Source organism: Choloepus didactylus, chromosome 11 (genome assembly GCF_015220235.1).
Source record: "Choloepus didactylus isolate mChoDid1 chromosome 11, mChoDid1.pri, whole genome shotgun sequence".
Lineage (NCBI taxonomy): Eukaryota > Metazoa > Chordata > Mammalia > Pilosa > Megalonychidae > Choloepus > Choloepus didactylus.
In genome coordinates this window covers 4,875,920-4,891,109 of record NC_051317.1, presented here as the reverse complement: position 1 = coordinate 4,891,109, position 15,190 = coordinate 4,875,920, and the positions used below count along the sequence as shown (strand labels likewise).

Sequence of the window (15,190 nt, the reverse complement as noted above, 5' to 3'; positions counted from 1 at the left end):
AGGCTCCAGCTGCCAACATTGCAGACATATAGTTTTATATTTTAACAACTGATTTATTCAGCCCTGAGGATCACTTCAAACATCGACTTTCACAGATACTGTTGCTTAAGATGAGCCCAAGTTAGAAGTGTAAAAAGCGAGATTATCTAAAGAAAAAAATATTGAGCATGCAGGTACGACAAAAATTGTCAAGGTGTGTTGCAAATGATGGATGAGTGGGAAACACTTCATCCCAGATGGTCCTTAAGGACCAGAAGAGCAGCGTGTTCACCTGCATGTCCCTGGGGCCTAGCAAATAGCAGGAACTCAGGAAACACGTGCCTAAGGAGCGCTCGCAACCTTACTCCATCAATACAATGCATGTTGACTGGCCGTAATACCTGTAACCTCAAATACATAACAATCTCTTCCAATTCTAGGCCTCCCATTTTATATTGGAGTCAAACGTTAGCAATAATTGGGTGGTTCCGGTTTTTAGTCTCTCAGCCTTTGCTTTAATTATGACCCATCTCTACACCACAGTGAATCATCCATCTGCTACATCTCTCCCCAATGTGTATGGAGAATTAGCTGAATGTGTCCAGAGAGTCGTCACTCAAAATCCATCCCCTTTTTTATGACAAACATAGATGTCACAAAACAATTTGTAATCTGCTGCCAAGTCACCATGATTTGGGTGAAAAGGGAACAACTATTAGTGGAGGTGGGCTCCCAAACCATTTTTTTTTTGTGAATGTTTGCTATAGAACTCCATTTCTGTCACTCTGAACATAGCTAAATAAATGGCAATGTAGTTTGCAACCCTCATATCTATAATCTTAATTGTGACTTTCACTGGATTAAAAATCAGATTTTTTTTACACACCCACCCCCATGTATGTTTTCCCCCCTTATTAGGTAGATTCTTGGCCAGTTGCAGCTGAATGGTCATTCAAGTCACAATGTCTGCAGGGAGATAGGGGAAGGGAGAATAAAAATATGTTTTGTGTAGCCAATAGCATAGTGTGTTGGAGAGAGAGACGCTTTCCCTTCTAAAAGGACAAAGTTGGTCAAAACAATGTAATCTGTTTGCAGAAACCAGTTATGTTCAATGGTAGGTGTTTTCGTGCTTCAAATTAATATTTGTCCTTTAAAATAGCAGATGTTTAGCTGGATATGTGGGCAGTCGACATGAGTAAGCACATCATCCATGTTCCAAGTGAGGGGCTGAGAGACAAGTGTGGTTTTCACGGCCAAGACAGTCCCTTCCCCCGCCTCCTACCCCTTCCACTCTGTGTTGATGTTTTCTTGGCATCTCAGATACACACTCTTGTGCTTCGCTTCTCAAATGCATTGGAGTTACATTTTCTAGCACATTATAGTCCCATACTCAAAGTGTGGAACTCAGACCAGTGACATCTAACATCTCCCAGGAACTTGACAGAAGTGCAGAATCCCAAATTCTAACCCACACATCCTGAATCAGAACTTGCATTTTAACAAGATCCCGGTGATATTTATGCACACTGATGTCTGAGAAGCACTCTGACCTCCGACTCACCTTTTTAGCAGCTCTTACTGTGAATTTGTCTTAGATTATGTATTTCTAAATTACACTTTCTATTTTGCATACTTTCCTTAAGGGCAAGAATTATGTCTATTTTATACCCATTTTTCATGGAGGTGTGTTTCTTTAACAAAGTGGGTGTTTAATCACCTGCTAAATTTAATTTAGATACTCAGGTTATAACTGCAAGGAGGGTTCATAAACCCAAAAGGAGAGAGGGACCAATGCAGCACAGCTGTGTATTCAGGCAGATTTAACTCTTCCATTTTTTGGCTCTGGGGTCTTGAACAAATTATTTAACTCTTCTATGGCTCTGCTTCCTTAACTGTAAAATGTAGCTAATAACAACTACCTTATAGGTTTGTTTTAAGCATCAAATGAGATCAAATATATAAAGCAATTAGCACAGTGCTAATTGGTTCTTATTGAGTTCTCAATAAATGTTAGCTAGTTTTATATTATCATTTAAGCTACTAGGTTTTATACATATTATAATCCCCCAAAGAATCCCTCTACACTTTTTGAAAATGACCTTGTGCTTCTCAACAGGAATTGATTTTGTTCTCCAGGGTACATTTGGAAATGTCTGGAGACATGTTAGATTGGAGACATGTTTGATTGTCACAAGTTGGGGGAGGGATGCTGCTGGCATTTAGTTGGTAGAAAGAAGCTAGAGATACTACTAGACAGCCTACAATGCACAGGACAGCCTCCTACAACAAAAAAATTATAAAACCCCAAACATCAATAGTACCAAGGGTGAGAAACCCTGTATTACCCACAGAGTGTCTCAGGTTAGCAAAGTAACCATATTTCTTGAACATTTAGGTACCTCGGTATATTTATTCTGTCAAATAGTAATGTTGAGCCCCCTTGTCAAATTTCATCTACTGTGAGACAAATCATTTCCTTTGGAACAGAACCACACACTGGAAAACCTGGTGCAGCCTGATTAACCTATTATAGGTCATGAAACAATAGCAATTACATTGAATATTTCATTCTTTACTATCGAAGAGAGCTAGGTCCTTTGAAATGTAAAACATCATAACTGAAAGAATCCTGCCTCCAATTCTTCCAGGAGCATAAGGTCATTGTATAAATAACACTCTGGTTCTCCTATTAATTTCACTCCATTGTGGGATAGGCAGGATGCCCCAATTGTTGGGGAGAAGGAGAAGCCAGAAAAGTCCTGTCATCTTTCTCTGCCCATGACTGAGGTCAGACAATGTAGAGCTGTGATCCACAGTTCAAAATAGATGCTGAAAATGGAGCAAAATAAAGTCCTTAAGGCTGGTAGAAGGATCAAGCATGAAACTCTTGTTTCTTTTTTCTTAAGAAATCAGAAATGCTGCAAGAGCTCCTGAGAACGTATTAATTTCCCAAGTACTACTGCAAAAAGAAGGGCAAGGAGGCGAGTGTTAGGTTTTATTCCTGCTGTGAACAGATTAAGCAGACACCAATTTACACCTCATTGTTAAGAGTAGCTTTTTTCCACAAGTGAGACCACATTTACATCTTTTGTAATTAAGCTAAAGGAATTTTTTTTAAATGGCATTTACTCCACCACAAATCATGAAGTAAATATTTTATGTTAAGTGGGATCAAATGCTGAAATATATACATTAAAAACATAAAAAATGATGCCAAGTCCCATGGCCATCTTCAGCCTCAGCAGCTGCTGGGCCGGGACCATAGCTGTGCCTCTTGGTGTTTTTGGTTTTGGAAAAGGCCTTAAGTGACTAACTGAAGCAGTTAGAGAGAAGGTGGGGGTTGCTATTTGGAAGGGCTCCATTTTGCCAGCTTCTCTGAAAGCAGGAGCCATGGCAGAGACTTAGCAAGTGTTCCCAGGCATTCAAGGGGCGCCATCCATCAGTGGGAATGCGAAGCTGCGATGGCATCCAACCATACATCTCCTGCATACTTTGTTTTTTGGCAATTTTCATTTTTAGGAAAATTGAACACAGAGGGCTATATAGTAAGAGCTCTAAGAGACCCAAGTCCTTTATTCTCCACACAAGAGAATCTAGTTGGATAAAGAGGCATTTTCCCCCTAACAAAAGAGTTTGCGTGGCTGCTCTAAACAATGCAATTACCGAAGCAGATAATAAATAATTGCAGAACAACCAGGAAAATGAGGTGTGGGCAGCTAGGAAAATGGATGGTTTCAGATGAGATTTCCACAAAGATTGAGTCAATGAGGTGATGTTAAGTCATGCCAGGTCACGTCTGTTCCATGGTGAGTAAAGTAAATTATTGAGAACACACCTGCATTGCCAGCTGGAGGCTGCACCACCAGCTCAGGCTACCCCTTTGTAGGATGGACCGACCCCAACTCCCCTACCCACCATGCCAAGAGCTCACAAAGTATTCAAATGGTGCTTGGCCAGATCTGTGATCAAATCAGGTGACAGCGTTTTAAGGAAATAGTGGCAATCCTTGTTAAACTATGAGTTCATACAGTGCAACTCCCATTGCATCCCATTGCATCGTGTCCTAGGTACTGTGAAGTGCTAGGTGTACATTCAGCATGAAAAGACAAAAAATAATTTTGTTTTTAGGCTTTTCATGAAAAAGAAGCAGACATATCACAAACTTGGTCTTCTAAAAAATAAAAGAGAGAAACCAGATTTACCCTTTGGATGTTTCATTCTCCTTGTACCATTTGCTTCGTAGATTCAAGCAGAGTTGGAAAGTCTGCTTTTCTTCCTCGGGGTTCCTCCTTAGCCTTTCCAGGGTGGCAACTCTGTTGCAAAGTCACCTCTCTTTGCCTTTGATTGCAATTCTCAGCATCTGCTGAAGACACTCTCTTGTTAAAATACTTCCCAAAGAACCTTCTCAACCTACTCTTTTCCTTGACCACAAATCCACTCCTGTGTTCTGTCAAGTGACGCCTCAAACATTTTTTGTAAGTTGCACCTACTTTGTATCCTGACAAACTCTACTCACTCTCAGCATTGTCATTAAATGAAGCTCTAGGCAGCCATAACCCAGCAGGATCCTCTCCCTCCTCCTCTTCCTCCACTTCCTCCTTCTTCTCTCTTTCTCTCTCTCTCTCTCCCCCTCCCCTCTCTCTCTCTCTCTCTGTCTTTTTAAAGCAAATACTTATAAGATTATCCTATGTAAAAGGCATGGTTCTAGATGCTGGAGATCCAGCAGTAAACCAAACAGATAACTCCCTACCCTCTTAGAGCTTACATTCTGGTAAAAGAAGTGAGATGATGAACAAAATAAGTAAATTATATGGTGGCTTAGAAGTGTCAAGTGCTTTGGAAAAACTACAGAAAGGCAGGGATGGGAAATTTGAAGGGAGGGTGTAACACAGTTTTAAATAGGGTGATCAGGGTAGGCATTGCTGAAAAAAAATTGATATTAAAGCAGAGACCCAATGTCATGAGAGAGTAAACCATGTTCACAAGGAAGAAAGATCAAGGCAAAGATCTTAATATAACACTTGGTATATGGAGGAATAGCAAGGAGGCCAGGGCAGCTGGAGAGTAGAGAGAGAGTGATTAGTAAGAGCTGAGATCTGATGGGGGAAGGACAGAACATATCAAGTATTTAGATAATTGTTAAGTACTTTGGCTTTTACTTTAGGTGAGATGAGGAGCTCTTGGAGAGTTTTGAACAGAAAAGTGAGATGACCCAGCTTATTTTATGAAAAGAATCACTCTGATTGCAAAATTGAGAATGATCAAATCAGTAATGAGCTGTATCAGCTAGCTATTGCTGCATAACAAGCTATACCAAAAGTTGGTGGTTTGGAGTAACAGTAATTTATTATTTCTCACAATTCTGTGAGTTGGCTGGACAATTCTGAGCTTGCCTAATCTCAGTCATGTAGTCACTTCCAGCTGCTGGGTCAGGTGATGGCTGGACTCAGTGGGATGGTTAGACCTCTCTCCATATGATCTTTCATCCTCAAGGATGCTAGACAAGGTTTGCTTTCACGGAGGTGGTAGTCTTCCAACAGGGCACGTCCCAATGTGTAAGCATGTATCATGCATTTCCTTGTATTATATTCACTTATGTCCCATCAGCCAAAGTGAGTCACAGGCCAATCCTGGAGTCTGTGTGGGAAAGAACTATACAGGAAGGCATGATACATTGGGAGTCCTTAGTGTAATAAACAGTCACATGGGCCAAGAGTGGAAATAATAGAGAACAGTTAGGAAGCTATACAATAATCCAGAAAAGAGATGATGATGGCTTGCACTGGAGTGATGACAATGGAAGTTTTAAGAAGTACCCAGATTCTGAATACATTCTGAAGGACGATCTTATTTGTACTGTCCCAAGTCAATAGGAAAAAGCTATTAAGCTTCCAGAGATTGGTGATGATCTTATTATGCACGAGATGACATCACAATAGAGTAAATAAGATCAGGGATAGGTTTCTTTTATTGCCAATAATTATTCTATGAGTTTTCTGAACAATCGTGGATTTAGTAATTCACTTAGTGCTGTGACTATACACGGCACCCCGTCAATATCATCATCAGCTAATATTTATTGAGCATCCTCCAAGTAGATGGTATTGCACTCACAGGAACAGAGGTGAACTGCATTAATTCTTTCAGCCATTGCAGGATTATTGAGTGGTTTATGGCATCACTCTATTAATTGGTGTCCCAGCAGTCTCAAGGAAGCTCTTTAGCTTCCAGAGCACAATCACTTACTTCCTTGGAACTGTGTTAGCAGTTGTAGAGTCTGAATGAACAAAGAAAAAATAGGATTCTCTACCTTTGTGAGTATAAAGTGCATTTGATAATACTTTTTTGTTAATCTTAATATCAGCGACTGGAAGGATTTATCCCCATTTAGTGGATGGAGAAGTTGAGGCAGATATTGGGTAGGTAATTTGGCCAAGGCCATGTACTGAAATGGTGGCAGATCTGGGATTGAAATACAGTAACTTCTTCTATTGCATTATGCTGCCTCTCAGTGGTGCATGTTATTTCCATTTCTCTCTCATGCTAATATATGGTCATGAAAATTCCAACTACTAAGATTTAACTGGTAGTCTCTGTTCCACAGGGGAGTATGTGCCGCAGTTCTTTGACATATGCACAGCCTCACCACTAAGAAAGTGTTTTGTGTTTGTTTGTTTGTTTCAAACCCCTTGTTACAGGGCATTTGCAAACTTTTAGAATCACTCCTTTTTTGTGTTAGTTAAATTCTCATCAGAATGATGCTGCTATCAGAGTGCATCTAGAAATTTTAGGAACCAGCACATGAAACAAATGATTTAATTGAGACCCCTACTTCAATTTTGTTCTGGAAACAGTTATTCAGTGGCAATTTTTCTGATTGATTCATTCTTTTTGAGAGAATTCTTTTTTAATAAAAGTTAAATTTGGAGCTAAGTAAAACTGGGAGTGGAAGGGGGCAGTTTAAATGCAGAATTTATTTGTCAGTCTTGAAAGTAGTGCTATACATGTCATACACTCTCAGAATATCTGTTTTTTGTAATTCCATCACATTACATATTTTAGTGCATATCTCTTCCTAGCAGCTTCCAGAGCTTTTCAAATATTCAGCATCAGAAATTGCACTGTTTTATCCCGGATTTTACAAATAGCAACGACATCATTGTAAAACAGAACTATCTGATAAGTAAGGTTGTGAATTGCTTTTGTGATTGTCATGGGTAAGAGTATTGAAGAAACTGGCAAACAGTGTAGCACCCTCCTGGTTACTGTAAAAATAAAACCTGTAGCAGTGAAAGCATTTTTCTGATGAATATGTTCAAGGCTGTGATCATTGTGCAACTTCTGGTTGGATGCTTTCAAATGTTCTGTATTGAAAAACATCAGAAACGAGAACTAAATAGTCCACCAAAGCCTGTATTCAACTCAAGGGAGAGGAAAATAAATTCTTACTTTAAGTTTCATTGAGGCCAACTCTATTTAGTCCACCATGGGAAGCAGAGATTTGAGGTTCTCTTGATTTGCTTTCCATTTTTACTTTATGATTAGGTGGCTGCTACTTTGGTTTTCACTAACAGTTATGTTCAAATCACTATGCATAACAGAAATGGAAAACTGACAAGTCCAACTTATGTTCAGCAGACAAAAATCAAAATGCCAGAACATGGTAATTAATGTAAGTGATTTATAAGTAAAATAGTTTATTTTGATTGGATAAACAAGATCTGATATAATATAATTATTATATAATTTCAGAAAATTATTTATATCACTAGACTTTAATCATATTACATTCTCATAGCAATTTTGGAAACGGATATAAAAATGGAGCTGAATTATCTCATTTTTACCAAATAAGGATGTGTTAAGACTTTTTATGAAACTTCAAAGGTTATGCCCTTTTTTTGAGATTTTTTTTTTTTTTTTTTGTAAAACAGTAATTTATAGACAATCCCACCATCTTGAATTCTAATAGGAATATAGACAGAAGCTCTCTCAGGGGGAAAAATCTTTCCCAAGAAAGGTTATTTTGTCCAAGGAGAAAAGCTTATTAGGGTAAGGTGCCTTCTGTAATATTCTTCTCCATCGTATTCATTCTAAGGAAACACAAACCTCCTAGGAGAGATAAATGTAAATTTGGGCCTGAAATGACCCCACAGAAGAGACCATATGGAATTGCTTACCCTTTCTCTAAGTATTAGTTGCCAATGGATCAACACAAGCTGACGTTGAACTAATGTGTAAATGATTGTAGAAAAACGATATTCTACTACAGGGTGATTGCAAGTTCTCCTATCATGAGAATCTCAATTTGATGGAATAAGCTGATTTTGACACTAATTTGAACACTGGTTAATTCAAAGTACGTGCTCAAAAAATACATGCCAAAGTAAATAAATGAATGACTCTTCATACCACCTAAATGATGAAAAATCTATTTTAAAACAATAAAAATTTGACACACTTTTGAAACTATTCTAGCCTGATTCTATCAACAATTTTCTAAAGACCAGGGACTGTATTATAAACAATTTCACTTAATTTCTGAATGATAGAATTTATGCCTATCAGTACTTCCAGAATAACACTAAATCAGCATTTTTATAGGCACATTCTATGTACAAGGTAGTATTCAAAGGAACAGCCATATATATTATACCAAATATATATAGTTATATTTAGGTGTATTATATAGTTATATATAATTATATGTATATATATATACACACACATATATACATAAATTAGTTCCTGAAACATTGAGGAAACTTAAAATCTATTTGATGATACAAAATATTAATCTAATCCAGTAAAATGACCTGGTGATATTAGATGAGTATGACATATTCAAAGGCAGGACCAGATTAATTGGAAAATTATATACAATAAAATGTTCTAGGCAATGGGTACTCTGAAATTTGAGAAAAAAACTTTTACCATGAGCTGTTATGATCTGGAAATCTTTTCTGAGGATGTGGAAATTGTATATTGAACAAAAGGAGGCATATGTTTAATGAAGCAAATTCCAGGTGACTGGAGAAAATTCAGAGGCAGCAGAGTACAAAAAAAACGTGTTTGGATGTCTATAAACCAGTTGGGTGGGAATAGAAAAATGTGTTAGAAATAGATCAGAAAAGATGGGTTTTGGCAAAATTGGGGATGACTTCATTCATTCATTCATTCATCCAACACATGTATAATGAGCACCCACTATATGTTAGGCAGTAGTCTACGTTACTAGGAATACAGCAGAGAACAATAACAACAATGTCCTGATTTCATGAAATTTATGCAAGACTGGTACAAGAGTGAAACCCTTTGATAACATTTATTATCCTATATGGGGTGCATGGGACTTTTAACTTGTGCAAGGACAGACAGAAATCATTCAACATTTTGAAAATCCAGTAAACTCTACCATGCACACAAAACACCACGATACTGGTTGGCTGATTTTTTTACATCATCACAGATTGCTTTAGTATTATATAGACTTAGCCAGAGATAAAATAAATGAGAGCATAATTATTGCATTTACTTAAAAAGAAGGAATTACATGGACTAAATGCCATGGGTATTTGAGTGGTAATTTCTGCCTTTCTGTGTTGCCATAAATGGATGGCTTTCAGCTAGTGGCATCCAATTTTCCACATATGGAATGGGGGACACTTCTTCAAGCCTAATATATGCCAGGTACAAGAAACCAAATCAATGAGTATCAGCTTTATGCAGAGAACTTCATTGGATTTGATCTGCTTTTCTCATTCTTATAAATATTTTCCATTTATATTATTTTGTAGAAATATGTTTTTCACAAAAAGGATGTGAAACCATTTCCTCAAAAAATTTGGTTAAATTTTTGATTAATTTGGTTAAAAAATTTAATCTCCAGATGATCAAGCAGTCAACAAACATTTACTGAGTCAACTACTTTATTTAAAGATTTATGGAAGGTATGAAAGATGCAGAAATTTTTAAAACAAAGGATATTGCTATCATTTTATTTATAATCTAACTGGAAAATGGTGCACAAACCTAAAACCCAAATAGTAATAAAACAATACAGCTGAGGCTAAATTCTAAATGATTGTCATAGATAAAACTGACTAGAAAGTAGAGAGACAAGGGTTTATAACCCTGGCTTTGCCATTTGCTCCCTTTTTTCACATCAAGCAAGTTATTTTTCTAAACCTCAGTTTCCTCACTGTGAGGTTTAGAAATTAGAGGCAATGATAAATACCTGTTATTTAATAGGCACTTTTATTACTAACTACTGTTCATTATGTGGTGCTATATACTAGCTATTGCTCTAATCACTTTATATTGACTAGCTAATTAAATAGATCTTCACAATATTTTATAGATGAGGAGGGTAAGGTTTAGAGAGGAAAGGAACTTGACCAGTGTCCCACATTAGGAAACTAACTGCATGGTCAGAATTTGGACCTAGGACCAACTCCAAAGCAAGCTCTTCACTGCTATATATATTGCCTTTTATGAAGCACTGGGGGTAGCTACTATAATTAAAACAATTTCATCGCTATAGACCAGGAAGTCTTTGTGGAATACATGTAACTTGTCCTTGTCTTAGATGAACAGATTAATTGGAGTTAAATAAGTTGCAGGGAAGAAGAGGGCATTCTAAAGAGAACAGGCATGTGAATGAGGCTTGGGAGGGGTTGTGTGTGCTCTCAGGGAGCAGTGTGATCCTGTAGGGCAGCAATATAATGAATGTTTCCATAGATAGGTGGGTGTCAAACTGCAGAGGGGATTGAAGATGAGGCAAAGAAACTGCACTTGATTCTGCAAGGAATTGTGAACCTTTGATGATTTTTAAGCTGATACCTAAGAATGAAATAAAACAGACTTTCAACTGGCCAATCCGTAACTATTGGGAACAAATGTCATTCAAGGCGGCATAGTAAGAAGGTTATTCTGGCTTGTGAAGGGTGAATTGGAGAAGAGAGGAAAACCTCTTAAAATGGTTGTTTTCAGCAGCTATGTCATGACAGTTGGGAGGAGTGTCACAACTAAAAAGCCACTAGTAATAAAGTATTGGTTTGCCTATGATTAGCTGCTTTATCAGTGGGAGCATATTCAAGGTCATACCTATACTAATGTCACCGTCCTTCACGTAGATTCCAAATGCTTTCTTGAGATTGAGAAAGGAGGTGGTGCTACAGTCTGGTACAATCAGGGAGGGACTATAGGAAAGTCCCTGGGAGTGGGTGCTGTATTTGAAAATCGACTTCACATTTGTCAGGACAGAAAAGAAGCAGGTGGAGAAGTGTTGTATTAAAGGATTATTGCAAAAGTCCAGAAAGAGTACACAGATCAAAAGGTGTTAAGGATCTGGAAATGGAACAATAAATTTAAGAGATATGGAGCTGACATTTGATAGATATGGATGATTGAATGATGAGAGAGAAAGGAACGAAGGGAGCCCTGAGCAACACTGAGATTTACATACTTTACACAAATGACAGAATTTGAACTTTGAGGGAGGGCTCCTGAGTTTGCTTTTAGAACTTCTTGAGTTTTAAGTATGTTATCCAAGTAGAAATACCCAGAGGGCATTTAAATAACTAGAGCTTACAGGAGAGGTCAGAGTGAAATAAAGTCTTTGTGAGTTGTCCATTTCAAGGTGATAAAACATTGTCCATGTTAGTCATTCAAAAAGAAAAAGAAAAAGAGCCACTGGACACTGGATGAATTTCCTAATAGTAGTAGCTAACATTTATGAAGCACTTACTGTATGCTAGGAACAAAACTCAAAACAGCATGTATGTTATTTATTCCTCGCAACAACCATATGCATAAGGTGCATGGTTTGATTACACCCATTTTAAATGAGGATTCAGCCACAGAGAGGCTAAATAACTTGTTCAAGGTCACATAGCAAGCAAGTGGTGGAGCTGGGATTCGATTCCAAGCAGTCAGATTCCAAAAACTGAACGTTCACCCATCATATCATACTCCACCATATATCCATGAACATATAGCTCGCCCAAAGAGAAATGAATCTTTAAAAGTCACATTCCAATACGTGTTAAACTTATTTGGTCTACTTTTGTTATCCCTGTTTAGTCAGATCATACCCCTCCATCAAGATACATAAGTGTAAATCATGCATGACATATTACAAATGATACCTGTACAGGGTACCCATCTCTTCACAAAAGAAGTGGTAAAAATAAGCAAAAACACTGATAGTGATTTATAGCTTAAATTTAAAAAAAAAAAATCGGTTTTTGACTGGCCTTGATTTCTTTTTCTTTTTCACTGAATATGTTTTGCTGATCCTATTTCAATATGCCCCCTGCTCACCCCTTTCCCCTGATTTTATTGCACTGAAATAGTTTTATCTTTGTATAACCAGGTCTTTATTTTTATTGGCAGAAAACTCTCAGTCCACTTCTTCCCTTCATAAAGTTAATTTTAAGTATGGGAACTGTATCAATAATGCCATTTAAAGGAAGCTGCTTCCAATACTCTCTGCAAAATGTCTGCAGAGAATTCCGGATTTACTACGGTACCACTTCCCTTGCTACTGGCTGGTCCCTGCAGCTTCCTTTCCCTTCCACGTCAGAGCACGCTCTGTTCTCTGGGCAGCTGTCTTCTATTCATCCCCTGTGTTCTCCATTCTCTGCTCTGCCTTGATGATAAGTAGGGTTTCATCCTGATCACTTTCTAGGGGGTGAGAGGGTTACTTCGTTGAGTCTGAGTTAAAAACATATCCTCCTACTTACAAACCATGAAAATGATGGCATTTCCAGTTGAACAAGATCGAACAATCCCTCTTTGAATGCAGCAGTGCAGCTGAGGTAGGAGAAGAGGGTGTTGTTATTCTTAAACTAATTTTCATTCAGTATCTGGAGGCCTGCATAGGAACTCTGAAATACCATGACTATATTGCTGAAATACACCTTAGTTGAGATGGCATGATTTAGTTTTTATTTATTTTTTCAAAAATAACTTGTAAGTGGGGCACACAGAATTTACCTTTTGATATCGGAATTGCTTAATTTGGAAGAGATGGTCAGTCAAAAGCTTGGGCGTCTCCTCTTTCTGCTGGCTTACTACTGCTTTAGGTCAGGTTACCATGGAAAACAAGTAGTTGTTTTCACCAATAATTTATACAAAATACTTGACCTTGGAATAAGCAATTTACATCCTTATAAAGGAGGTGACTGAGGGAATTTAACTGTGTAATCATAGCCCCCATGTGGCAGGAGATGAGTAGAAATGGAACAAAGCTGGTAAAAACACGAAACTATTTGAAAGGGAGAATCATTTCTTTTTTACTTTGTTTAAAAAAAAAAATGTAACCTACTTTAAACTAGTAGAGGAACACAGAAGGATGCAGTGAAAGTGTGTAGAAATAGTGACTCAAAACTCTGTTCCAGGACTCAAGAAAGCAAGCCTGTAGTCACATTTGGAGGCAAATCAGAAAGAATTTAGGTTTTCACTTTCCTAATAGCCTCTTTTCCAACACGCATTCACACATCTTGCCCTCCCATTTATTTTGCCTTTATTAATAAAACTAATGGAGAGAAACACCTTTTAAACTTGAATCAGGAAACAGAGATTTTGCAAGTGCTGATATTTTGGTGTGGGCTTTTTTTTTTTTTAAGGTCAATTATCAAAACTAAGCATTTGTTTCTTCTTTTGTTTACCCGTAGAGTTCCATCTGCCAGTAAAACTACATTGCAAATTGCCGTAGAAATTAGCAGCTTTCATTTTTGCCTACATAAATAAATATGCGAAATAAATTGCACATAAATGAATCCTAAAAAATCACAGGTACACCACCCAGTTAAATGCCAATCAGAAAACCAGAGACACATTACGATTATCTCGGTTTTCAAACCTGGAAGATACACGAATGTGTTTCTAAATGAGAGAGGCAGTGTATCATGCTCGCTGAGATAAAAACAGAAGCTGCCAGACACTGCACTGTGGTTTTATTCTGAGAATCCTTTGCCTGAAAACCGTTCTATCTTTTCTCCGTTCCTTCTCGCTCTCTCTTTTCCTCTCCCTCTCCTCTCCCTATCTCCTCGCTGTCTTTCCCTCTGCTTATTGTTCTCTCTCTCCTCCTGCCTTTGATGCACATACGTTGTCACATTCCATTGACTCTCCCCTCTTCTCTGTTCTTACACTCAAGCCTAGCGGTGCTTTCGCCAGGCAGCAGCAGCCTCTCCTGCGAGTTTTAGTCATGTGTGCAGCTCAGTTTGATCGAGCGTTCCTTTTCTGCCTTTTCACTCTTACAAAAGATTAAAAGGTGGCGTCATATTGCTCCCCTGTTCCTTTCCGCAGGAGAGACTTAAAAGGGACAACAAAAACTAATCACTCTCAATAAGCATTTTCTTGCTGGGGTGAAAAAAAAAAAAAAAAAAGAAAAAAGAAAAGGGGTTAAAAAAAAAAAAAAGGCGGGGGGTGGACTTAGCCGTGAAATTTGAGACCGCTGGTGAGGATTGGGGCGAGCTAGAGATGCTGCACGCTGCTAACAAGGGAAGGAAGCCTTCAGCTGAGGCAGGTAAGAGCGCCGATCGGAGGGTTTGACCGAGTGGTTTAGTTAAATCTCTGTTTTCACAGATTTATAATTGAGAAAGGCATCCGCAGCTGAAGCCGATTTTTCAGTCGGCTTCCTTTTGTTTAACATAGAAAGTACCTGTATTAATTTTGATGAATTAGAGCATGCAGCAAATTCAATTGAAAATAGATTTGTATAGTAAATGCATTTGTACTGAGCGATTTCGCCTCTGTTTTATTTAAGGGGAGAGATGAGAAAGATGATTTTGATCAGAATAGCACTTTGCATTATGTTAAATTCTAAACACCTAACGGGGAAAAAAAATAATCCAATTAATACTGTTTTTCAACTCCCAGACTTAAACCGTGGGAGCAGCTAGCGTTGAGATTTTTCTTCTAACTTAACTTCTGATACGTTATACTAATTTTTCACAGGAGGTTTAAGCAAGGGTAGAGTTTATTTAAGTCTAGCTGCTGGAATTTGTTTGGTTTGGATCTTTGTTAGTAAAGCGCTTCATTTATCAATCTACCTAACCTGTGTCCAGTTGATGTTTCATAAATGGAGACTAAGTGTTATCCCAAATGAAAGATGAAGTTAAAACATCAGGTTAGGGCATGTTTTAAAAAGGATCCAGTAAATAATTAGGATAGCAGAATTATGACAGTTTGAAATGGGAGTTAA

The 15,190-nt window shown here is 37.8% G+C and overlaps 1 protein-coding gene across 3 annotated transcripts in view; it reads left to right on the top strand.

The window, feature by feature from the left end:
- The window catches only part of TENM2 (teneurin transmembrane protein 2), a 1,024,030-nt gene that overhangs the window by 282,994 nt on the left and 725,846 nt on the right, over positions 1-15,190 (top strand). For 2 of the 3 annotated variants that reach the window (XM_037799532.1, XM_037799531.1), the window contains exon 1: positions 14,361-14,512. The exons of the other annotated variant lie outside the window; for it this stretch is intronic. In XM_037799532.1, coding sequence (XP_037655460.1) covers positions 14,467-14,512 — 46 coding nt within the window. In that variant the 5' untranslated portion in view covers positions 14,361-14,466. Of the gene's footprint in view, positions 1-14,360; positions 14,513-15,190 lie in introns of those variants that run through there. 3 annotated transcript variants of the gene reach the window in all.